General features: G+C 37.4%; 1 protein-coding gene across 2 annotated transcripts in view; it reads right to left on the bottom strand.

The window, feature by feature from the left end:
• The window catches only part of Grm8 (glutamate metabotropic receptor 8), a 754,509-nt gene that overhangs the window by 385,045 nt on the left and 341,921 nt on the right, over positions 1–27,543 (bottom strand). For both annotated transcript variants that reach the window (XM_034635666.2, XM_071607761.1), the window contains exons 3-5: positions 21,171–21,306; positions 20,181–20,335; positions 18,901–19,038 (exon numbers count right to left, since the gene is read on the bottom strand). In XM_034635666.2, the coding sequence (XP_034491557.1) occupies positions 18,901–19,038; positions 20,181–20,335; positions 21,171–21,306 (429 nt within the window). The remainder of the gene's footprint in view (positions 1–18,900; positions 19,039–20,180; positions 20,336–21,170; positions 21,307–27,543) is intronic.

Below are 27,543 nucleotides of genomic sequence, written 5' to 3' on the forward strand. Positions count from 1 at the left end.
TCCTATAAAACATCTCATAATAAAAAAGAATGAATCGTCAAAGACTAGAATCAATGAGTGTTAGTGGTCACCTTTTTTGTTCGCCTCTACCCCCCATCCCCTGGCCTTAAAACACATGGCAGAACATCTTCAGGACTTGGCAGGCAGAGTATTTTATTTACACTAGTGACTTGGATGCCATTCCTCTTCCTTCCTCTCAGTAACAGAAGGTGTCCTGGACAGCAGTGACATCTGCAGCCCCAAGGGAGAAGGGCCAGCACAAATTTTAATTTTGCTTTTGGTTTGGGGCTTTAAGTACACAAACAGATTTTTTTTTTCTCCCTGTCAGTTTGCATTTAGCTTCGCATCTGACATTTTTTAATGCTTTATGTATTTGGAGTGACCCAGAAATTTATAGCTTCAGGTTTTTGCTTATTTTGCTCTATGTTTCTAATTCAACCTCTTCGATTTAAAAGAAAACAGAACCAAAAAAAAAAAGCAAAAGAAACATTAAAAAAAATATTCTAGCGTAAGGAAGAGGTTTTCTGTTCCTTTTAAGCTTCCTCATACTAAGAGATGCTAACATTTGAATATTTTAAACAAGAAACAAAAATTCCAGGGATAACCTATAAAAATCTGTGGGCAATTTGATTCATCTAGAAAAAGGAACTCAAAGCTGATGAAGAACATTTATAAAAATTGTTATGTTGCATTCACTGGCAAGGAATGAGATTCTACACTGATTTCTGCTATGAGAGTAAAAATAAATACGTGCTTACACACACATATACATCCACATGTAAGTAAAGCTTCATTCTTAGAAGGGTCAAGGCTTTGCACTGAAAACTGATTTATCCTCCAGAGTTCAATGTCAGGGGAATTTCTAAAATAGAAGATTGCTGATGTTTGTTGTATTCACATTTGGGGCCATCAAAATTTCCTACTCAGGCATCCCACAGAGGAAAAGCACCTATCTCTAAGCATATAAAGTAGTATCCTCATTACTGAGACACTATCAACCTCAATAGTATTTGTAATTTCCCTGTGCCCTGGGGCAGTTTTCAAAGGTCAAAGAAAACACTAAAGGCTGTGTCTCTGAGATAATTTGATCAAAAGAGAACCAAAGGCTAAAGGCTGTTCTCAGGTAGCTATTTGTCATGTGAGTCAATCATTGGACAATGACAACCACAATTCATGCCCAAATGTTCCCCTTGGTCAAGGGGATACTGCCTAGATTCAGTCGGAAACTCCTGGGTCATCTCTGATTGGCCTCCGTCCAGACAGTAGCACAACAAAACTCAAAAAGTTCCACAGACACATAATTACAGAGCTAATTTAGGTGTTTGGATTAGGTTAAATCATTCAAAGTCCACTTCATCTGCTTAGGCCTGATTTTTCTAAATTAGATAAACATTTTGAATTTATAAGAGAATGTTGAGTATCACTTGAGCTATGTAATTGGTAGAAGAAGAAAGTAAAACAAATTGGGTCTTCTTTTATTTTGATGCCAGAAACTCAAATAGAACAGCACACATAAATCATTCAGACTCATAGAACAAATTAGGAGCAATTCACTGTAAGATAAGGAGATCCATGGGATTTCTGGTCCTGGTTCCTTTCTCTGGCCCTTAGAAAAGTTATTCCAAATGATTCCAGATTTCCAATATGTCAAAAAAGGGATACAGTATAAATAAATTCTACAATTTCTTCCAAACCACAAAATAGCCACTGCTTTACATATCAAGAAGGATCCAAATATAATTTTGTGAATTGCAGACCAATGTTCCCATGAGGCTGCATTTTGGGCGGATCTGAAGCAGTCAGAAATATATTCAAAAACTCTCTAACACCAGATTAAATAAGAATTCAGCCAGAATCATAGAAAATTGAAGAATCCAATTCACAGAGACAGACCAAAGCCTTTAACCAAGACTACTACATCCACAATTATGTTTTTAGTACATTCCATACCCATATGTTGGAAATGTATCAAAATACTGGGTTTAAGGATAGATAATAAATAATCAATAGAGAGATGAAGAGATAGCATGTTCCAAAATATCATACATATAAAAATATGTATAGTAAAAGAAAAAGAAAAATTAGACTAGAGACAATGGTTTAACAAGAAAAAAAACTGAGTGAATAATGATAATAAAATATACGTCATAACATCTTACAAAGTACAAAAATGGGTTATGATTTTTTTTTCCTTTGAGCTCCCTAGGACACTTCAAATCAGCATTCTCATAAGCACTGGTTAACAATATGGTGTAAATCATCTATTGATTCTATAAATTAAAAACAAAAGGTAAAGCAAAAAAAAAAAAAACTGTATTAGAAATGACCAAGTCACAGGAACACCTCCTTAACAGGGTCATAGGATTATTTTCATCAAGTTAAGAACTGAATGCCATTCACCTGTGGCAGAAATAAAGGTGATCCAAGGAGAAAATATGAGCAGCCAGATTAATTAAATAAGCCAGATAGAAATATTTATATGGAAGTTTCATGACCAACCAAACTGAGAACCCAAATACTTTTTCAATCAACTATATCAATAGCTTCAATAAATCTTTCATTTGTCCTTTGTCTTTTTCACCCTCATCCTGGCTTTATAAAAGAAAATGAAGCATATTATTTGTCGAAGAGTTTGTGCATGTACTGAGTCACAAATCAATTTCTCAACCTCAGAGTCAACTTAGCAACTAGAAATAACATAGGAGGGAAAAAATAGATATTAAGTTCTATTAGGGAGAACTGTCTTTCATTGTAGTGTATACTTAATAAATGTATTGTCCCACGTCAAAGTATTTTGGGGTCCAAAGTTATTCATTCAAAAATATTTATCCACTACCTTCTATGGGTTAGGCACAGAGGACACAAAGATGAGCCAAGACACACTCCTTGTCCCAATGAAGCTTAAAATTTAATAGAGGATAAATATCAATCAAAAAATCCTATAAATAAATGTACAACCATAATAAGAGCTAAATTGGGTACACGTGTTCTGTGGACATCAGTGCATTCTAACAGGAGATCTGACATAATCAGAAAGATAAGATGAGTTGGAGACTTTAAATTTTATTGCTAGAGCCTTGTTCATCCATAAACAGGGGAGGGTTGTCTTGGTAAGAATACCTTGTCCTTTTGACAATGCTGAAATCTGTACCTTTCCATCAGAAGCAAAAGCAAACTCTGCTTTTCACTGGTCTTGCTGACAGCCCAGTACATCAGGGCTTTATAACCTTCTTCAAACCAGAGCAGCTCATCCTCCAGCTTATCCATGGTATGGCTAAAGCAAAATGGATGGGGGATCCAGGCAAGACCTCCCGGGTATTTCCACAGTGATGTACTATAAGTTTAGGGGTTCTCTAGGAGAAGACTGGATACACTCAGAACTTCCTACAGGTGAGAAGTACACATCCAACCATGAATCAAGTCCTAACTTAAAAATAGAAGCTCCTAACAAGAAATGGCTATTGATATCAAAAAGAGGCACAATGCAAACCTAAAATTACCTGACAGGCTCATCCTTCTCTTCCCCATCATCTGGGCTCTTACAGTAGACAAGAGTGTGCCCTGCCCTAGCCATACCTGTGTAACTCCTATTTGAATGTTTTCTATTGGTTTGGGAAATAAAAAAGAGCCTTAATCTTTTAGCATCAGGAAAATCTATTGATCTTTTCTATGGAAGAAAAGATCATGGTATGGTGAAGCCTAAAAAACAAAACAAAAAACAACAGAGAATGAACTTAAAATAACTGAGAAATTAGGTTTAGATGATTTCAATATAGTAAACATGATTTTTTTTGGACCATGGATTGAACTCAGTGGTACATGACCACTGAACCAAATGCCAAGCCCTATTTCGTATTTTATTTAGTGACAGGGTCTGAGTTGCTTGGCACTTTGCTTTTGCTGAGGCTGGCCTTGCACTCTCGATCCTCCTGCGTCAGCCTCCCAAGCCACTGGGAATACAGGCATGCACCACCACTTGAATTCATTTTTAACTTTTGAATCATTGACTAAATCAAGAATGGTTTCAAAACATTAGAAGGTGGAAGGGAGGGATGTTCTACCCATCCTGTATCTTCAAGTACAACTTTCCTGACATAAAAGGAGAAAAGCCAAACTGTATACACCAAAAAAAAAAAAAAAAGGTTCTTATCTGAATGCAAAGGCAAGCTCATTTTTAAGCCTAGAAACAGAGGCTCCTGAAGGGCAGGGGACTGCAATTTCATATTCTCTGTGGCTCTTGGCATGGTACCATTTCTGTGAAGATGCCTTATAAATAGCCTCAGGTTCTTACAGTGGTGTCATTTTAATCCATGCTGTATAACCAATAACTCCATGCAGGTACAATGATGTTTTGCTTTACTTAAGCGGTATTGTTGCAAACAAGGCTCTATTATGATGCTAAAGCAGGTATTAGAGCATAGAGACCCCAATGACCAGGGCATTCCACACACTAATATGCACTGCAAAATGAAGTCTGAGTTTCCCCACAATTACATATACTCTTAGTGTCATCTTAACACACCTTGAGACCAACCATTTAAGTACATAAGCCCACAGATGAAGAAATCAGGGCAGTAAAATTCCTGACACGTTTTATACCTCTCATTCTATTTAGATTGCAGTTTTTACAAAGAAAAGTTTGCCTACTTCTGCACATTTTCATTTTCTCCTGTGCATTTTCTGTTGAAATTTCAAAATAATTTGGCCAGAGACCCAGAAGTATTCAAGTCCCTAAGTGTGTAATAATCACCAAAAAAAAAAAAAAAATACAACTTGCAAGGGATGCAGCCGTGGGATTCACAACATCTTTTGTGATGCCAAGAAGACAAGAGAAGGGGGAAGGACTAATGAGAAAATCCATGGGATAAACGGGCTTCATTAATTTCTGAGCAGGCTGCACAAATGCATTAATGCCCACAGATTAATGACATGGTCATGTAAATGAAAGTCACTGAATATGCATTTTTCTAGGGGAAAAAAAAAAGCTGTAACTAATTCATCTTACACAGTCCAGATTTCATTATCTGAAATGTATGTGTATTGAGATTTCTCATGAGTAATACTCCTCATTCTTAAGTAGTATAGTTGTAAAAGCAACCTTTATAATAAAATATGTAAGGTATAAAATAGAACCTTAGATGTTTGTCTAGTATTTATCCTGGGTGGCTATGAATTCATATTTTAGATAAAAATAAAGAGACAAAAGAAGAGAGGCTGCATTTTGAAAAGGCAGAGAAACACTGTTCTAGAAATAGTCCAGACAAGGTGTGGATGTTAATAGCCAGGTAGACTAAGGCAGGGTCCATCCAGCTGTCTCAGTAAGGAAGTTGTCAATATGGAATCCAAGAGGAGGATGGATATGTGTGCAAGACAAACCAGGAGAAACTGCTAATTGAGGAACTAGGGCAAGAGAGAAAGAATCAACTGATAATAGATACACAAGACACAGGCAGTCTTACTCAGACTGCCTGGGCAATCAGTAGCCAATTTAAGATTCTGTGAAGACAGATTAATGAAATTGTGTGCAATTTACGAATGCATGCAGTATTTTTCTGGGGATGTCGTTAAAGTAAATCTACTCTTAAATTACACTTGCCATGTTAAAGATAATACAGGACTGCCCTGAGAGAGTCAAGGGCAAAAGCTCGGTGGCCATAGGGTGTGGTCCTTGAGAAGCACTGTGACTCTTGTGTGGTTAGGAAGTGACCAGCAGCAGAATCTGCGGTGTGCATCTGAGTATGAGAGTAAAGGAGGGAGCTTGTGATGAGGAACTGTGTTGTGTTTGCCCCTCTTTTGGCAAGTCTCACTCTATATCAAAATTATCATCATGCTCACCATCACCTTCATCTCCAATGATTACCCAAGTCTCTTGTTCAACTCTGTCTACACATATCCCAAATACACACTGAAGTTATTAAGAACAGGAAGAACAAATTGTTTGCCCATCCTCATAATCATCTCTCCTGAAAGGTCATTTAAACATTTAATCAAACCCAAGGCCCTTGGGGGAGAATGTGCATCACGCAGTTCACACAGCATGCAGAAGCTGCGCTTTGTGTCCGGCTTAGGGAGGATGCAGACCAGCCCAGGAAGAAATCAGGAACAGGGACACTTTCTGTCATTAGAGAAGAGAAAGCTAGACAGTGTCCTGCACTATGCTGAACTAAATCTTCACCCTAATTAATGAAACCCCAATGCAACACATCACACCAGAATTCCCAGGATGTTGGTCATGTATTGAAATGTAAACGAACACTCCTAAAAAAGAAGGGATTAGGTGGGCATCCTAAATCAATATGATTTATTTGTTTTTCTGCTACTTTGGATCTGCTACACTGCTGTTCCCTTTCACAGGTACAAATACACAAAAGAGGGCTTCTGTTTCATAAAAATGGCTCAGACAAACGACTCTCCTCAGGGTGTCGAACCTGACCCTGGCAGCCAGCCCTTTCTCTGCCCTCCAATCTGCGGGTACTTTTCACTTCCACAGCTATCAGCCAGTTTCAGACCTAAGCCTTCCCTCTGATGAGGGACAAAGAAAAGATCACAGTGGAAATCCTTCTGTGTGCTGCTAATAAGCCTATTTAGAGTCAATGAGAAAGCCTCATTTTGCACCAATAAAAGTCTTCAAGAATTCTACTGAATCAGTAAAACTGAAATGTTTCTGTACACTCCCTGTCCTCATTTTACATCAGCCTGAGAGGTGAGGCTCAGCAAAACATCAGGCACAATGACCTCTAAGTTTCCTTCCTTCTCTCATGTCCTCTGATTCTCTGTTGGCTGGTGGGATTTGAATTTTTATTTAAATTATCTCATATTCTGATGGGATCCTGAGCCCTTCTTTGGTTTTAGATAATCTCACTGTGGTCTGCTGAATCGGCATATTTGGAGTCTCAGATCTCTCTTGGCAAAGAATTGAATATTTCCAATAGTTTAGCTAACACTGACTATTTTCTTTCTGAAAGTAATCTGGGTAGATACACTCATAGAGCATACTCTCACCTCTCACAGAAAAGCTAGGGAAAGCTTCGGGGTTCCTGAACCTTGAGCAAAGGGGGAATTCAAACCAGTGTTAATGTCCTTAATGAAAGATATCAATCATTTCCTCAAACAAAATTCTATAATTCTAACCATTTGACCACAGGGATGTAAGCAGATAAACCTACAACTACAAGGTTAGGTATGGGTCAATGTACTTAAGTGGAAAGTATACATAGGTAGAATAACATCACCAATTTGTAAGAATACTCTCTTTTCTCCCAACAAATAGCCACATGCCATGTCATCCACCTTATGTACTAGAGAGATGCACAAAGAGGAAAGTACCATTTCTAAAAGAAATGTAAGTTATACAGTTATGCCCAATATTTTGCCCATAGAATTTCCTGGTAACTTATGGAGAAATAGAGCAATCTGAGTGGCTTTTATGAAAAATAAACACACTGAAAACCACTATTATTACTACTAAAAGCTAAAAATAGGGAAAAAATAGGATTTAGCAAGGATTCTTGGAGGTTAAGTTACCAGCACAAAACCACCCAGCTATAATACAGCTACCAACAGGGTTGAATTTTACTAGACACAGAAAATGCAATGGAAAACAACTATTTTGTCTTAGGTCTTATGATCTAGTTGATAAAATTGCCAGCACTTTAAACAGGTTTTCACTTACACTGCAAAGAAAAATGCTTAGCTGAATTACTGTCTAACTGGGTGGTGACACACTACCACAATCTGTAAAATATTTTGGTAGGATAAAGGGCATGTTGTTTAAGGAAACTCAAGGGTCAATTATCTTGATAAATTAAGGAATATTCTCTAATACGTGTGTTTTATAATTCTACAACTTACATAGAAATGTGTCTCAATAAAACACTGCTGACAAGCTGTATATCTTTTTAATTTTAATAAATCAAACACATCTTATATTCACTGGGAGGACAAATTTGAGATATTGGAATTGAATCCATTTAATATAGTTTGTATTGCAAATACTCACCTTTGGATTCATTTTTAGAAGCATGGTGTTTGTATAAAAATAAACAATTTTATTTATAATTTTTCTCATATCTTCTTAAAATGAGTCATGTTTATGTCATGTTAAATAAATCATTTCCACTTATTTTTAATAAATCATTTTAGTCAGGATGCTTTCAGCTACAAATAATGGAAAAATACAATGCAAAATGGCTTTAAAATTGAGAGGATTTATTGTCATCCTACATAATGGAAATAGGAGGACATCCCAGCGAGGGTGTTCCAAGGCTGGCTAATTCAGAGGTTCAAAGATGTCGGCAGTGACTGAGTCTCCTTCTACTTGTCCATTGTGTTGTGCTCAGCATGATTTCTCTACTGCAGGTTCAGTCATCAACTCCAGATGTAACAATGTCCATAAGAACAAAAATACACCCCTTCCAAAGGGTCTGAAAGACTTTCCATCTACTTCATTGACTAGAACCGACTACTCTATCATCTAAACACTTGGAAGCAGGATCATACCACTACCATTGGACTAGAGCAATCATAATTAACTGAGTTATACTGGGTGTCACATTGGGTGGAACAAAATTGTTTGACAAGTCTGTGAGCCTAGACATGTGGCTATTTACATTTAACTGTGAGGTTCTTACAATTAAACAAAACTTAAAATTCAGTTTCTGTATTTGAACTAGCCATATTTCAAGTCATCAACAGCCACATGTAGCTAGTGGCTACTCAATTCAATAATGTAGACACACAGAATTTTCCTCATCACAGAAAGTTCTATTAGATACTCTAGAGGAAAGGGAAATTGCCATTGAATCAGTAAAGCAAGAGTATCTATGGCATTCCCCATGTAGCAGACAATAAGCTCCATGCATATTATCTCCTTCAATCTTCCCCAAAGCCCTGTGAGGCAAGTACTACTATGTGTTAGTCTGGACTCCAGGTTGCTAGCTGAGGATAAGAAAATGTAATTAGAAGGATCTTGAACAATCTCACATTCCTCACATACCTACAAGGAAGGGCATAATTAAAGTCTTGATCACGTAGCCCTGTCTGTCTTCTCTATTCTGCCTGCATATCAACATTATTCTTCCAGGCCAGTTTTCTCCTCACATCTCATAATTTCGAACCACTAACTCCTCTTTCCCCAAGAAAGAGTAATCTCACTCCTCCCATTCCAGTTGTAAATATTCCTTATAGGGGCTCTGATGGTCCAGTGTTGGTCGAACATCCAACTTCAAACCAATCAGTCTGTAGGTGAAAGGAGGAGGAGATTGTTGTAGATTATAGATAGGACTATAGCCAGTCTCTCCACGGATACTGATGAAAATTACCAAAGAAATCAGAATTCCAGGGTCTTCTCCTTCAATACATTCCCAAGACTGAGTCCACTGAGGCTCTCAGAGGCCCTTCAATTTGCTCTCTACAGACTTTCTGGGTCTCGCATATTCCCATATGTAGTCTAGTGATGACCAACTACAGAAAGATCTCTTTTTCTCAGCTTCATAACCAACTAACTGCTTCCCAGACATCCAAAACCGTGTTTCTCATAGACTCCTCATATTCAGTGTATCCCAAACAGAATTTTCTATCTTCCTTTCTCCACCCCTTCCCCAATCACCCATTATGTCAAGAATGCTCTCTCAGTGATCCAAATTCCCAGTCCATGAATCAAGGTGTCACTCCTCATTTGTCATCTCCTTAAACACCCGATTAATTGAAAAGTTCTAACATATCTCTTAAAATGTCTTTCATTCCATCTACTTCTGTCCATCCTGGAGCCATGGGACATCATCACCCAGGTCACTCTCCTCCAGTGTTATGTCTGACCAATATATTCTCCACACTACAGCCAGAATTATCTTTCTAAAATGAAAATCCGATTATGTCACTGATCTGCTTAAAACCTTTTAGTGCCTGTTCATTGCCTTTCAAAACAAATCTCAACTCCCTCATGAGGCATGCAAAATCTTGCATCTTCTATCCTTACTTATTATTCCCCTATCTACATTCAGTTACAGCCATATTGAACTTGTTCAGCTTTTTGGACTGCTGTCCTCTCTCTTGTCTGCTGGTCTTTGTTCTTTTCTTTACTTGAAATAATAATCCTACTGATGACCTTTTTGTTTTTTTTCTAAATTCTGTTCATGTTTTAATCTCAACTTATATGGCACCGCTCCTTTCCCTTCATCTACATTAGTTTTCCCTGCAATATGCTCCTATTCTTCCATAACACATTTCCTTGCAAAGTCTTGGCTCAATTATTCATCTTACCCATTAGACTATAAGCCCCATGAGGGTAAGAACCATTTATTTCTACTTTGTTCATCGACATGTCATTTACATCTAGTACAAAGTGCTTGACAAAAAAAGTAGTTAATAAATCAGATGAATTGAATTCATTCATTCATTTCACAAATATTTTAAGAAAACCTATTTATGCCAAATACCACCCAAGGCACTAGATAACAGTGAAGAAAAAAATAAATCTCTGCCTCATAAAACTTATGTTCTTGGGGACAGGAGCGATAACGAGATTTAAAAAAAAAAACATGCTTAAGTTGAATAAACAAACACATTCTTAACTGATGTTTACCAAAGTCATCCTTTCATTATTCTGTTACTTCATTAGAGATAGTGTGGAAATAAAGTGCTATCCTCTCAAATAAAATAAATGCAATTAAAAAAAATACACACTACAAAGTCAGGGCATTTATAATCATGAAACTGAACATTCCAATTAAAAATCTGACCTGAGAATATAAGTCTATATGAGTTTCTAAAACCATATTTCCATCTATAATATCAATGTGGTAAGGACTTTCCAGATAAACTACCATAAGGGTCCACTTTCTTCTTAAATTACAATAAAAGCCTTTTATAATAATTTGTATTGAGCTTTTATTTATTTTAAGAATGTGTCCTTCCAACAAATAAAATACTTACCAAATACCTGCCAAATTAGATTCCACACACCTGATCTACAAAACTGTAATGTAGATAGAGCAGCAGGACTATTTGGCCATCATTATTAACCAATTAATTTAAGACATAATGCTAAGCACATACAAGGTTCTGAAGAAACAGGCCCTGCCTACTAGAAATGTATGGACTAATTGCTTCGTTTCTCTAAATGTTGCCTTCATAAAGCATACTCTCCTTGAGAGGAGATATTTAGTGCAATATAGAATTTAACAAATGTCATAAGTAACCAAAAATTAATCAAGACACTCTAGTAGGTTTTCTCAATTAGCCTTACTAAACTGAGATCATACTTTATTTTTGGTATCCTTGGACTTAATATATCTAATTCTTTGTTCAACTAGAGAGTTCTTTTGTTTAGATATGTTTCTAAGAGTTTGAAGTAATTCTTTTAGTTCATCATAGTATCTATGGGATTGCCTCATTTCACTGGGGTTTAAAAATACTAAAAATAAGTACTTCTTGTGTAGAATAAATGATTAGCACCTTGTATTTATCTGCTTTGTACTTCATGGGGGGAGGGGAAGACACATCAAATTATCCTAATATTGAACAACTTTATATTCTCTTTTCATGTGTTTGCTTTGGCTTAGTTTTAATAAATCAATTCATAGTTGAACCACTGACAGAAAGACAATTTTTTTAATTTCTGTTCTTTTCTAATCCCTTCTGTAATCCTCACTGGTCTGAGCCTCACTATGTTGTTTTGTTTTGTTTATTCAAATAACTGATTCTGAGAAATGCCTAACTGGCATGTGGTTGCCTATGTTCTCTTCCATTTCTGAGACCTTCAGTGTAATATTCCAGAGATCATCGAAGTACATTCAACTCCCACTCAACCATGCTAATGCCAGAGTCTGCTATGGGCTTTGCAGAAAGGAATTTCAAGATTTCTAAATTCACTTTTTTATTCTGAAGGATGGGCATTTTTCTATTTTAAGTTATATCTGAGAAATGTGAGAGTTTGTGTAACCTTGATGCTTACTCTATTGCTTCCTCAATTGTAGCAAGACCAGTGTTCCTACACTAAGGGCATCAATATGACCCCCTTAGCAGTCAAGGAGATTCACAAGGAGGAAAAACAATCTTGGATGGCCATTAGGAGCCATTCGGGCCACTATGCCAGGTAAAGAGTGGAACAAGTTAGCACTCAGCCTCATGCTGGGGAGGGTCTTCCAAGCAAGAAAGAACAAGGAAAGACTCAAACATCAAATCAGATTTCAGTTCTACCATCACCTTCAGATGGCTGAAGGCTTTAGACAACTCACCTAGGCCAAATGGGACTCAATTTATTCTTCTGCAAAACGAAGATTTGAGCTAAATAATCTTTATAGGCCTCTAACTCATTTAATCTATGTGTATTTATGACTGAAAGTACAGTTTCTTAAGTTTTCAGAATATTTTTGGTTCTTGACCTGACAAACTTTGCAATCTACTTTGCAGATTTGGGAGATACAGGTGCATCTGTGTACATTTCTTTAAATTTAGTAACTAAGCTTCCCACTTCAAAATTTCCTAATGAGAAAACACATACACACACAATGCATATACACCAGCACAAATTACTGTCTGCGCACTTTACTGATCTAAATACTTATTGAAAATAGTATATAAAACACAGGCTACTGATTGCAGAGTTTTACATTTGATGATTTATATTTAAAGTCTTATTTAGATGATCCTATGTAAGATACCTTGAATTTATTAGTAATCCTTAGCACAGGTGAATATTTATTCTGCTAATTAAGTTTCAGGTGTTATTGCTATCACTGTAAGCTAACTCTCAAATCCCTTTTTATTGAAAGTGTTGTCCAAAGTTCATTGATATTCATTGATATCCAGGTCACCTAGGAACTGGTCAGAAATATGGAATGCTTTACCCAGACCAACAAAATAAAAATTTGCATTTTGACAAGGTATTTGGGTGATTTGTGTGTTCACTGAAGTTTTAGAAATGCTGTTATACATTATAGATTTTGCCAAACTATATTTTAAAATAAGATGGGATTTTTTTTCTTTAAGGTATTGAATAAATGAGTGAACTAACTAAAATTTAGCAAAGTGAATCGCTGTAATTCAGTGCCACTAAGAGCTTAGAAGCTTAAAGTTGATAGCTTCTCTATTTTTTTCCTTAATGTAGTCCTACATCTACCCTTAAATGGATTAAAAGTTTATGCTGTTCCAAGCTCACTAGCAAAAAAACACATATATAATTGAAAATCAATATGAAGAACATTAAAATATTTACTATTTTCTGTAGGATTAGGTAACTACCAACCAATATGTTGTTTTTGTTTTGCTTTATAGCTGGTGCTTTTCAAATCTTGCAACACATTGTGTCCTATATAAAGCAGCATAAAGAGCAAATAAAAAATTACTTTTAAACTAGGTGACAAAAATTCCGAAATATGTAAATGATAAAAATAAATTGAGGATATAAATGTCAAGGATGAATTCAGATCAAAGAAACCAGGATTCTAGTTGCATCTCTGAGACTAATAGTGCCTTTTTTTTTCCCCCAATAATTCACTTCTCTGGTTTCTAGTTTCTTCATCTAGAAGATTAGAGAATGATTTTGATTTTACATCCCAGCTCTAAATCTAGTGTGCCTGAAATCAATGCCTGTTTTGTCATCTCAGATGCACCTATTGAAATTCAAATTGGAATCCCAGAAATGGCATAAATAAGTCATTCTGGGGTTTTTTTGCTATTTTATTTGCCAAGATCAGGAGCATGTGGGCCAATGACTACCTCATAGTGCTAATATAAAGACAATTCCCCCAACAATTTTACTCTAGGCAAGGAGACAAATGGAATGCCAGAACATATTTTAATTTAGGGAAGATTATCTTGATTTCCTTTCTTTCTGAATCACCAAATCAAGTTGTGGAAATCTATCCATATTGTTCAATTCATTCAAGGGTTGCCATGAGTCTGGGTAAATGGGAGACAATTCTACCTTTCACAGCTTTCCAAAGCAAACAGAGGTCTGCTGAGAGATAGTTATACCTGAAAAGTCATCTAGTTACTCTGGCACTAGAAAATAAACTGACAGGCCTTTCTAGGAGCTAATTATTGAGCCTGCTATTTGGTTCACTGACAAAATCGCTTGTTTGAGGGAAGAAACATATTTGTGCATTGCTTTTTCCATTACCATTATTTCTATCATCATAAATAAGAATCAATAGGCCATTTCATGTAGCATATGCTCACCACCATTTAGTATCTGAGTGTCAGCTATATACAGGCTAAGCTGCAGTGCCCCGGCCTCCTGGCTGAGGATGAAAACCCAATGGATCAGGAAAACAATTCAATTTCAATAAGACAGTGTGTACATCTTTGTGAGCTCCTTGAGAGCAAAGGGGGCCTGTTGTTTGTCTCTATAGTTTCAGCACATTGCCTGGCACAGGGCAAGCTGTTTAAATGAATCAACAAGTGATTGGATGATGAATAAATGGAAGGTGGATAGGCAAAACAAATGGAGGTTCTAAGGTCATATATGGGACTGATTGGATTTGTGGGGGTGGGGGTGATGTTTGGATAAGGGCAGAGCTTTTTACAATTCATGGCAGAGAAAGGAAGGTAGAGACCTGGTGTGAGCCCAGAGGGAGCTCACACTCAGATCACATACTCAGATCCCTGCAATGTTCACTAGCTGGTGCTATTAGAGAAGACAAGAAATGTGATTGACAATAAGAATCAAGTGACACCTCTAAAGAAAAACTCTCCACTGCCAACAAGAGTCTTGCTGGACAAAACAATGTCAGATAAGGGACCATGAGAAAAAAAAAAACAGGAAGGAGGAGGGAAAAATAAATTTTAAATAAAAGGAGGGGACAGCGCAAGAGGAGCTAAGGCAGAGGCCTGGGGGGGAAAGAGGTGTTTGAAAAATGTGTGAATGCAAGGCATCCTGGGGGTGTCAGTTCTGGGGAATGGAGAGGCATTAAAGCTGAGGGTAGAATGAGGGATGAGGAAGGAGGGATAGGTCAGATAAACATCTATGAAACAAAACCCCCACCACAGATAACAAGTACAAAAGAGCCCATTTTCTCTTCTTGAGAAAGACAAAGAGAATTTTAAACAGGATTAAGTCCTGGTAGCTTTCAGAACTCAGCAGTTCTCAGAAGCAATAATAACTACATAAATAGCTAAGTGGATGGTAGGAATTACCTCACTTGGAATTTGGCCAGAATATCAAAAGTTAGCACTACAATCACATCTTTCTGAAAGCTTTCCTGAGATTCTAGGGGGGAAGTCATCTCAGAAAACTGTCTGAAGGGAATTAATGTTAGGAAGAGGATGCTCCTCACTGCTTGAAGATGTTCTGTCTCCCGAAAATTAATAAGACAGAAGACCTACCCTGCTGGGAAGCACTCTCTTATCCATGTAAATATGCTGCCAGCATTGCCCCCAATGGAAGCAAATAAGTACAATCACAGATTACAATGACCTAATGTAAAATCCTACTCAACAAATAAAACTACAAATGATGCTCCAAATGCAGAGGAAAAGGGCCTTGTAGACATCTTGTTCCCAGAGAGCTCCTTTTCCTGAGTATAAGTGGTTAAGCATGGACTTTTCCAGTTAAATTAACAATTATACCAACCTCAGGACACCTCTTCTAATAAATAGCCTATTTTTTTCTCTTAAGTGTGTATGTTTAAACACCAACATGCTAGATCACTTTCCCTCCTTCCCCCAAACAGAGATGAAAGTTAAGTGTGTTTTTTTAAAAGAAGAAGAAGAAGAGGAGGAGGAGGAGGAGGAGGAGAAATTGTTAGAACTTCCCATTATTCCTTTGTTTTCCACCCAGAGACAAGTTATTTTGGGCTCTTCCACAATGGAATTTGCATGAAAATCTGTTTACTGACCCAGTTCCCTAAGGGTGCCTTTGCTTTAGCACTTGCTGCAAACACCATTTTCATTGCACTGGAAACAGTTCTAATTGGACAAATTGTTACAATTACAGCAGCACCCAAATAAATCAAAGGAATCTAACATGGACCTGCCACCAAGTCCGAATCCTACAACAACCAGTTCAATATTTACACCTTAAATAAATATACAGTCAATGCCATTTGTAGATGCTACTGGTATAGTTATATACCTCACTTTCATGGAAAATATTAGTTTGAAGAAACTGATTATTCTGCAAATAGTCTATTAAAAAGTTAGGTGATTGTTTATAGCTAACTTCCTACAGTTACATATACACATATATAAGTTCATTCATACATACATGGTAGTTCATCCACTTCATGATCTGATATGGTTTCATTACTACAGTGTAAACTGCAGCATTTGAACTTGTAGGGGCCAAACAATACTAGTCAGAACTCAGAAGCACCATGTAAAAATATGTCTCAATGAAAAATACATGTTCCTCTTTGGTAAACTCTCATCACAAATCATCTACAAACTCACCTCTCTTTATTTTCCATTATTCCCTATTCTTCATCCTCTTCTCCAATATCTGGACCTCTTTGGTGTTTGCACACCTCCATGCCTGTGACCTGCAGACACACTTTCTCCTTCAACTTGGATACATTTTCCCACATCCTTCTTGTTATCAAATACCTCTTCCACAAAGCTTTGGATTTTACCACTTGAATTTACAGTTATATGTTTTCTGAACTTCCTTAATACTCAAGTCCAAATTTAGCATTTGATCATGGAATCTTCCCTCTGGTTAGGTATATATTTGCATGTATCTTTTCCCTCACCAAATTCCATCCTTTATAGGTAATATCACCCTCCCCAGCCCCACTATTCTGTTTTGTTTAGTTTTGTTTTTTGTTTTTCCTGACTCCTTCCTTTGAGGCTTCTGCCATCATTCCCCGCCTTTTCTCAGTCTCCTATGAAAATGACATCTCTGTTTTCATCTCTAATCTCCAAACCTCTTGCTTATGACTCCCTAATTTGAATTTTTAGTGAACTCTCTGTAAGGTCCCAGACTTTCTGCTGCCACCTGCTGGGCAGTTCCACAGGGCTGTGTGAGAACTAAATTCAAGCCAGTTTCCAAACATCTACAATTCATTCAGCTGTTTTCTCTGCTAATTAATCACATCACCATTTTCCTAGACTTCCCTGATAGAAGTCTAATGTTCAGAACCACCAACACTTACCATTCCCACCCCAGGGCTGATCACCCATGATGTACCATAAAGATCACCTACTAGAGCATATATCCTGGGTGTCCTATCCCACACCCACTCTCCTGGGCAGAGATCACCCATTGCAGGACTCCTGGATGAGTCCTTCCTGACCTGCTCCTTCCCACCCCCAAAATCTTCCTCACACTTCTGCCAGAAACAGCTTCTTAAAATTATTTTTGAAATATTTATATATTCCTCAGGTATCTGAGTAGTTCTCTGGATGAAAAGCCCCAAGTTATTCTTTCTTACAGGTAGGATAAAGCCCAAACACCTCCACTCTAGAACTTCTAGGGAAAACAAACAAAAAGCCTTCAAGACCATTCATGACCTATTTCTTTAGCTTCACCTGTCATTAATCTCCCTTTCAATCAGGACTCACTCCAGCTTTCAGAACTGTTTTATCACTTTTCTTTGAACACGAGACTCCTTCCGGCTCTGGATCCTGGAATGTGCTGCCCTCATGTCTTCACATGGTAACAACGACTCAACTGTCACCTCTTAGGCCACCTTTGGAGCGCAGAAAATGATACCACCCTCTCTCCCAGTTCTATCTAGTCCCTTTTCATGTTTATTTTATTTCTCCTAAGCACATCTCAGCATCTGGAAGTATACTGTTTACATATTTAGTGTCAAACACAATCCCCATGAGCACAAAACTTGTTTCTCTTCACTCACCTCTACCCCTGAACAGAACCTGGCACACAGGAAGCCTGAAGTCAGATTCCTTCGCTGTGTGACACCAATTTTTACATCTTCATCTTCTCTCTGATTACATGTCTCCTGTAGCATTTAGCTATGACCTCTTCCATTTGAACAGCTATTTCTAAGTAGTAACTCTGGGCAGGGAGGGTGGGGAGGAGATGGGTTCCTAGTGGCATGATATCTGTCAACTGAGATCTCCGAAACTGTGAGCCCCCAAAATAAAACTTCCTCCTTTAATTGTTCTTGTCAATCCTTTTCGTTATAACAGTGAAAAAGCAGATTGAAACACGCTTCTTTGTTACAATTTTCCCTTTAGTTTCATGCTTTTTTATCCTACTATAAATAATATTCTTTATCATTTTCAATGTGTTAAGTTCTAACACATATTATAGATGGATGTTTACATTAATCTCACATCTGAAACCTGGCTAAATTTACTTCTTAGTGCTAAGTAATTCTTAAAATCTCATAGTTGCTTCCATGTATACAATCATATTCTCTGCAAATAAATACAGTTTCATTGTAACATTAAAAATGGACAGTGTCACTATTATTTTTAAGCACCAGCAATAGAAAATTAAAGTATCAAAATTTCATAGCTGTTCTAGGATTGCTGCTATGCTTGGATAGAAAATAACAGCCTTACATCATAGGGGGTGTGGATAAAAACAGTGGAAACCACTGTCCTATAGCAACTTATGGTCCATCATCCTCACTACATTTTGAACTCCTAGAGAGCAATACCACATCTTATTTATGTGTTTATGGCCCATCAAACCTAACAGAGTGCTTTCCCCAAAGTCAACACTTAATAATGCTACTCGAATAGAACTGAAATACCCCAGAGCTGCACATGTGGAGTATGTTCAGTAAACACTTGTTGATGACAGTGAGAACCAGTAAGAAAATCTGAGCTTGCTGAACCACCAGCTCACACTCTGCTTTGCTGGGAAACGATTATGAGAGGGCACAAGGGAGCAGAAGACACTCTCTTCGTCATTCATACTAGAAAAAAAATTTCATTCCCCAGGTAATGCTAAAACAAATGCACTGAGGAAAATATTGAAGAGGCTACCTGTGCATTTCTTTATATGACTGTTCCTTTTTCCGTGTGATCCTAACTTGCATCCAAAATTCTCCTCCCAAAATTCTGCAAACCACACATTTCTTCGATTATTGGCAAGAGTTCGGCTTCTAAAATATCGATCAAATCCTGTTTGAAAGAAAAAAAGGTATGTTTTTAATATTCTTTCCAAATCAAAACTAGATACTGTCAGGATGTTTAAATAAATGAGATTGGGATTGATGCATGAAAAATTTTTATCTGAATATAACACATAAGGGAGAGCTAGTAGCCCAGACATAAGGATTCCCTATGGCAAAGGCCAAGGAGGATCAGTGGGCAATATCTCCATCTCTACCCTTAGCACCTGGCTCCAAGGATATCAGTACAACAGGAAAGCCTTCTGCTGTTGTCATCCTTATCACCTCTCCCACTACTCTACATTTCCTGGGGCCACAGCCAGTGGCCTAGTGCAGGATCATGAATGTTCCAAACCCAACTCAGACTTTTAAAATTCTTTCTCCTCTCTCCCCACCCTCTCCTAGCATGGATCAATGTTCAAGAGTTTCCTATGTCTCTACCCATTTCAAAATATCTCTCTCCTACATGGCCCACGTTCAGTCAATTCAGTAAAGCAATCAGTGCTAATGGGATCTTATGGAGTCACAGGAAAGTGTGCTGAAGTGTTAGTTTTGTCAGGTGACCACCTCACGGAAGGTAGACCACCTGTAAATAATGCTACCCTCCCAAGGATCATGATGGAATCGAAATTTTAGTCACAGTCGTCAAGGCCATTTGGAAAGATATTTGGGAGACAGACTCTATTTCAAGGATGCTCAAAATCGTTCCTGTTGAATTTATTTATCCATAGGGTCTAACTAGCAACTTGTATCTTTTTTTTTCTTTTAATCAATCAAACACTTTCCCTCAACATACTATAACTCTCATATATTCCCATAAAAATACGCAAACTTAAAAGTGTAATCACTAGCATGGAATCATCTAAGGATAACTGGTTCTGCTTCTTAAAAAAAAGAAGAGAAAAAAGAAAATATAATGGGTACTGTTTTGTTCAAAGAAAAATACCTAGTGGTTAATGTTATCCATTAGAAACCAATCTAACGGCTACAGTAACTGTGAAGCTACTGTATTGACAATTCTGCTCTAAGAGCTAAACATTCTACTCAGAGTCATCAATAATGGGCACATTTCACTGTATTCTAATGCTCTGGCTTTGTCTTTGTGTTTTGATTCAATTGGAATAAAAGGAATGCTCTGTGGTGCATCCTTACCATCAATTGATGCTCTTTTGGGCAAAATTGTCACAGCCCCTTCTGCGATCTCCTCCTGCTGATAAACAGGTGCTATTTTGGATCCCCAGCTATCTGAGCCAATCCACAGAAAATGTCCACTTTGGTTTAATTTTTTGGCCGCTTCCAATATCCTCCTGTAGGAATACAAGGAAACAAATATACCACTTTTATAAAAAAAAAAAAAAACACTACAATTATGAAGATTACAAGACTAGTGTTATAGTTTGAATGTGACCCCCAAATTTCAGGTATTGGAAGCTAATGATTTGGAGGTAGGGTTTGGGGGAGGTAATCAGGGTTATATGAGGTCATGATGGTATGGCTCGCACGATGGCATTATGGGATTTATAAGAAAAGAAGAGAGAGTCAAGCAAGAAGCTTCTCTGTCTTGCTACATAATGGCCTCCCCCATGTTATGACCCAACAGGAAGGCCCACACCAGATTTCACACAGATGCTTGTGTCATTCTCTTAGACTTCCAGAACCAAGAGCTAAATAAACCTCTTTTCTTTATAAACTACCCAATCTGTGGTATTCAGAAATAGCAACAGAAAGTTAAGAAAACCAGTCTGATGAAGCTAAATACGCTCAGGAGGTCAATGTTAAACAATTAGTCAATCATTCTAATTGTGTGAGTCTTATCATCTCCTAAAGAAAATATAGCAGAGACTTTAACTCCAGCACATGTGTTAATTAGCCTTATCTTCAACCTCATTCTCACTGCGCTTATCATCCTTATTTATCTCATCTCATTCAGTTCCAGGCTTTACTCTATGGGCATTTAAGATGTAGAAACTAGAAGCTTGTTGTCTGTAGCAAAAGGCAGTCTGTAATTAAAAGAGAACTTGACAATTCCTTTGAAATCCCAGTTTTGACACTGAACATAAAATATGGCGTCCCCAAATCCAAATATGAAAAGAATATGGAGCAGAAATCTGATTCTTCATACAAAAGAAAAGTAACCAGCACCTGATGTCATCCTCATTGGCAAACATGATCACTGCTCTAGCATTAGGTGTTTCTAGCAGGCGTTTGATAATTTTTTCAAATTCTCCAGGTCTTGGTTCACGTGGAATTTTCTGTGACTGAGCAATGCAAACACCACCTAATGGGGAAAAAAAGAGGTAATTCAGAAAGAGTGTGTATTTAATTAAACCTTAATTATGCCAACTACTTTATAGAAGCAAATGATTCAGTATAAGATGCTGTTTCTCAAAACACAAGTCATTTACCTATTAAAAGTAATTATGCTTGTATTATAATATGTGCATCAAATAAGGAGTATTAATTACTTAATCATATATGAATTTGAGTTTTTTTCTCCAAATGTAAACATTATTTTTGTGGTTGTAAATAAGAAAACCAAGGTGTTTATGATGCATGATAAGAGTCAAGGAGTGGAAGGGAGAGGGTTGTTTACGTTTACTCAACAGAAAGTCAAAGGACAGGTGACTGAATTAATAAAAAGTCTGAGTATGTTTTATAGGTGAGACCCCTATTAAGTATCAAGGTCCTTTTGCTACTTTTCTTTATTAGTAGACCTCATTGAAAGTTAATTTCATTTTATTGCTAATAGTATTGCAGCAAGATTCTCATGCATCAGTGTTATGATGTGTTATGAGACAACTAGTCTCCAAGGCTCTCTGAGACACAGACAAGTGGCATCTTGTCTGACAACACCAGAGAATCAAAGTGGCGGAGATTCCATCCAAACTGAAAGAAAGGGAGGGAGGAAGGAAGAGAGAAAGAAGGAAGGGAAGAAAAAGAAGGAACTTTTCTTTGGGTCTTTTTTCTAAGGCAATGAGAAGCCAAAGAGAAAACTTTTGAAGACCTCTCTTCCTCTGGAGGGGAAGAGGTTTCTCCAACTACCATGGAACAGAGAGAAAGCATACTCTGATATTAGAAAAGAAAGCAATACTAGCATAGGTTTCTACTGCATTATGGTTTAAACAGGATTTTTTTTTAGTCAGTCAAGAATTAAATCACCATTTATATCATTGTTTCAGTGGGCAAAGACATTTTTACTTCCAAACAATTGACAATATATTTAGTCACCCAACATTGCTGAATGCCATTACACAATGAATTGGACTTGACACCGGAACAGTCCAGTCCAGTCCAGGAGATGCCATCCAGTCTGGGAGATAAGTGTTTCATAAGTACTCTTGGATATATGGTAAAGCATAGAATTAACAGAGTATGCGATGCAATGGGAACACCAGAAGGAATTACAAAAAAAAGTCTGAAAAAGGAAGATTTTAAAAAGGAAACACATATCCATATAAAAACAGGACACTCATGGTAGAGCCCAAGGTAGGCAAAAACCTAGCTTGATTACAGCCTGTAGTAGAAACTGGCTGGAGTTGAGGTTAGAAAGAATAACCAGCTCCAGATTAAGAATGACTTTTTAGTCATGCCAGATGCTATAGACTGAATATTCATATGCTGAAACTTAATTTTCACTGTGACTGGGAGGGAATTGGGTCATAAGAGTAAAATCCTCATGAATGGGATTGGTTCCCTGATCAAAAAGAGCCCAGAAAGCTCCCTTGCAGTGGCTGGCATGTGAGGACACAGCAAAAAGGCAGCTCTCTATGAACAAGAAAACAAATCTCCATCAGAATCCAACCACGCTGGCACCTAATTATGGACTTCCAGCCTCCAGAACCAGGAGAGATAAATTCCTGTTGTTATACGCCACCCACACCATGATCATTTGTTACAGTGTCCTGAATGAACTAAGACATTAAATAATTTAGGCTTTATTTTAAAAACAATAATAACCTATTAAGCCAGGCTTGGTGGTGCAAACCTGTAATCCCAGCGGCTAGGGAGGCTGAGGCAGGAGGATTGTGAGTTCAAAGCCAGCCTCAGCAAAAGCAAGGCTCTAAGCAACTCAGTGAGACCCTGTCTCTAAATAAAATACAAAAAATAGGGCAGGGGTGTGGCTCAGCAGTAGAGTGTCCCTGAGTTCAATCTTTAGTACAAGAAAGAGAGAGAGAGAGAGGAAGAAAGAAAGAAAGGAAGGAAGGAAGGAAGGAAGGAAGGAAGGAAGGAAGGAAGGAAAGAAAGAAAGAGAAAGCTATTAAAAGGTCATAAGCAAGAGAATAACATACTGGACTTCACGCTTTAGGGAGAAATTGAGTTGGCTATATACAAGAAGAGTCTGGCAGCTGACATTGGATCCCCAGTGTGCATGATCAGACTTAATGTATATGGCAGTAATATATGACTTCCAGTGCTACATTACTGAAAGCTTATTTCTTAAAATAAGTTTGAGAGCATTCAAAAGTATTCCTGTAATGGAACTACTCTTACTTACAATATGCTCTTTAGGGATAGGAATTGCTCATAACCCACAGATTGAGCCATGCTGTAGTGAACTAGCATACCATTAATAGTTGGGATGATTAATTCATTCCTTCAGTAAGTATTTATTGAGTATCCCAGTATCTGCCTGGGACTGCATGAGGGCTGTGCATGCAATGGTGAATTAAATGGACTTGGTGTCTACCTTCATAAAGTTTAGAAATATTGTGTAAATCAGGCTTACTGCAAACAAAACTGTAAGAGTTATTACATGGTTATGAATTAAGAAAAGCCCAATAAGGAGAAGCAAGGAAACTTAATTTAGATTGAAGAATGTTCAGGAAAAGTTACCCAAAAGTGATATAATATAGCTGAGGCAGAAAGGATGGAAGAATGGTAGAGAACAGAGTTGGAAAGGGCAGGAAAGAGTTAGAGCCAGAAGAATTAATGAGTGGAGAGGAGAGAAGTATAAGAAAAAGGTAAAAGGAAGACAGAGGCCAAAGTATGAGGGGCTCTGTGAGTCTCTGGAATCCTATGAGTGAAGTGTGTCACTTCCTCACTGAATGTTACGCTCTCTCAACCCTGGAGTGGCCCCTATAAGAACATCATTATGAATATTGTGTTTCATGGCAGAAAAATGGATTAAGCCTGCTGATGTAAATTGAAACCCAAAGTGAAAAGGGCAGGAGGCAATGAGGAGGTGATTAGATTAGGTAGAGGGCAATGGTGACAGGCAACCCTGGCTACTGGAGCCAGAGAGAAGCAGATGGAGCTCAAGGACAATTCCTGACTTAGAATCAATGGGTTTTGAATTGCTTTGATGTAAGTAGTGAAGCAAGGAGAAACTACCAAGTATGACTCCAAGTATTTGGCCTTTGTGACCAGTTATGTGATGACATCATTAAACAAACAGAAAACTAAGAGGATGAATGGTACACAGAGGAGAAAAGCAGCACTTTGATTCAAGACAGGTCATACCTATGGAAGTACCTATGGAAGAGCAAACTGGAAAAGTGGGAATGGAGCTAAGGGAAGAAAAGGGAAATCTGATACATCATGTGACTGTAAAAATCCACACACAAATAGGGTGAGTGGAAACAGTAAGTAACTGCAGAAATGCAACACCAAAACTTTAGTGCTCTCAAAAGAACAATAGCTGTTTCAAAATATGATTTCCCTTTTAATTAAATTGCCATATTTACTGAAGTGCCGCATTAAAGACATATGATATCTTGAGTATCATTCTATGGCTATTCTGACTCCAGAACCAGAAGAAATGAAAATTGGAAAAATTTTATTATGACTATTTTAGATGAGGCAAACAGGCAATCCAGACCTATAGTTTTGTCTGAAGTCATTGATTGATTTATTCACTAAGGACCTATTTATTGGTCATTTTTTGTTTGCAGACATTAGTTAGATTGAATTTATACTTAGTCTAAATCCATTTCACTGTTTTCTATTCATTTTCTTCACCTTATATTTGTTAGACTGGTCGGTTTGTATTTTCCTGAAAAAGGACACTACACAATTAATTTATATCAGCTGAACAAATAATTACAGTGAACCTTCGGCACACAGCATGCTGCTGTTGGGTGCCTTATGGATATTTTATTGGGTTTAGACTGATCACTTCTCAAGCGATCGGAGTTTGTAGATTAGGGTACTTTCTTTATCCCTGCAACTCATTCACACTTTCTATCTTTATATCAGTCAAAAGCCAGGCAGTTAATCCATTCACAAGCACTCATGGTCTACTGTGTTTCAGAAGCTACAGGCATTCAAAAGATCACCAGTCCCAGGCAGATATCTGAAGGACAACATGTGCGCATAAGAAGGGTCAGGCCAGAGTGTTAAATTAGGTAACAACACAAAATAACAGGGTAAGATCCACAGAAATCCATTAATAAATGATAAACAAGATATCCCTGAAAATAGTCCCATGACTTAATACAAATAAGGAGTCATATTATATACTGTTAGAATTTGTTTTAGAAATACAGTGAAATTCAGCCACACATTTAGTCCTAATCAAAGATACATTTTCTATCTAATAAAGAAACTCTATCATGATTTAACTTCCTGGGATGGGTAGGAGGAAGAGAAGTTGCCCTTCATCAAAGGGGCAATTTGTATATTGCATCCATATCTGCATATCTCACTCTGAAAGATTACTGACTGTGAATAATTCAAGAGACACTGACTTTCCTATTCTGAAGGTGTGGCCAGTTCTGGGGCGGAGGGTGAGGGGAGCTGTTTTTATAGCTTAGCACTTAGGAAAAAATTTTGTATGGAGGAATTTATAATTGGTCGTTTTCCAGAATTTGTTGCATGGTTTCCTTGGAGGCTTGGAGCCTGTGTAATTTTTCTCCTTTTGATTATTAACAATAATTAAAGATCATTTGTTGAACTGAATACTTTGTCTGCCCTACAACACAAATCCTGGCTTCTTTCCAGTCCCATCCACCCCTGTACCACTGCTGTGTCTAATGGCAGCAATGTAAAGTTTGGCATTGTCACCATCTTTCTCATGAGGAGAAAGATGGTCTCAACCACTGGTGGGAGCTATTGGATTCACAGTCTATTCTAAGTCAGAGCTATCGAAGTCTAGACTTTTCCCATCACGTAGCCCATCCATATCTGATTGTACCCGTAGCTTACTGGTTAAGTGGTAGCAAATGATTGATGAATAATATAAAGCAAATTTAAAGACTCATTTGAAAAACCCAGTAGGTTGTCCCATATAAATCTAATTGACAGATACATAAATACAGTATTTCTATTAAGTATTAAGAACTTAATTAAAATGCTTATGACTCATGCAGATTATAGAACTGACAAATTCTCCAGCATACAACCAGTCTAACTTCAAAACTTTCTAATCTTTTCTGTAAATGCATGTCCTCAGAAGACTTTACTGAGGCCCTTTGTCTTCGACTTCACTTTTATACCACAGCAAGCTCAATGAGTGTATTGTTCATTTTATTATCTTTTCCTTTTCTCTTCCTCGATTAGAACTCCATAACTACTGAACCTTGTCTTTCACATTGACTATTATGCCCACCCCATACCTAATACCGTGCTTGGTACATAGATACTTTAACAAATATTTGTTGAATGAATAAATGCAAGACTTGAGACAGGCGCTACTGGGATAGAGAAGTAGAAACGAGAGACAGTCTGGCTTTCACGGAACTCTCAGTTGAGAAACAATTGGTTGCATATGTGTTTAAAAATGAATGTAATTAAAAAGAAAATGTGGACCATAATGATTTAAAGGAAATTACCATAATATGGACTCTGTCTCCCAAAATAGTTTTATCAGGATGCCATGAGTAAGAATCCTACCTAGGCCTTAGTTTGTTCATCTGTGGGGTGGCATTATAATTTGTTGTTACTGATGATACAAGGGCAAATTTGCAAACAATGCTAATTCAGAATTTTTACCTCTTTAGGAAGTTCAGGCTCATTGGTGAGTGGTCTGGTATCTCTGGCCTGGGAAATGGAAGTTTTGTACATACTGATCTGCTAGTGCAGGGACACAGTAGAGTGGGGAAGAAAGCAGATTTGTTGTTAAAGGAATCGAAGGTGGGTCCTCAGTTGACCTTGAACAAGTCTCTGCTTTCTCAGTTTTATCTCTATGAAAAAGTTCATAATTTTCCAGGGATGTTGTGAGGATCTCATTAAAAATGATAAAGTTTCTGTACAGATGTGGCACATTATTATCAATGTTAATAATAACAAATTTAGCCAGATAAGCATCATTGCCCACATTAATGTTCAGACCCAAAATATGGGATTTAAAAAAACCCCATCCTTGAACCCTTCACTATTCTTTGTGTAATACTATCAAATATCCTAAATTCTGAAAAGTGATACTTGCTCATTTATCTACATCAATAAATAAAATGACTATATTTGAGCAGGGCAATTTCAAGGTGAGAGAATGGAAAAGTTACCGACATTTTCTTCCTGACCCCTCAATTCCTATTCCAAAAATCCAAGTGTGTGTGTGTGTGTGTGTGTGTGTGTG

The sequence above is a fragment of the Marmota flaviventris genome, chromosome 1 (assembly GCF_047511675.1).
Source record: "Marmota flaviventris isolate mMarFla1 chromosome 1, mMarFla1.hap1, whole genome shotgun sequence".
NCBI lineage: Eukaryota > Metazoa > Chordata > Mammalia > Rodentia > Sciuridae > Marmota > Marmota flaviventris.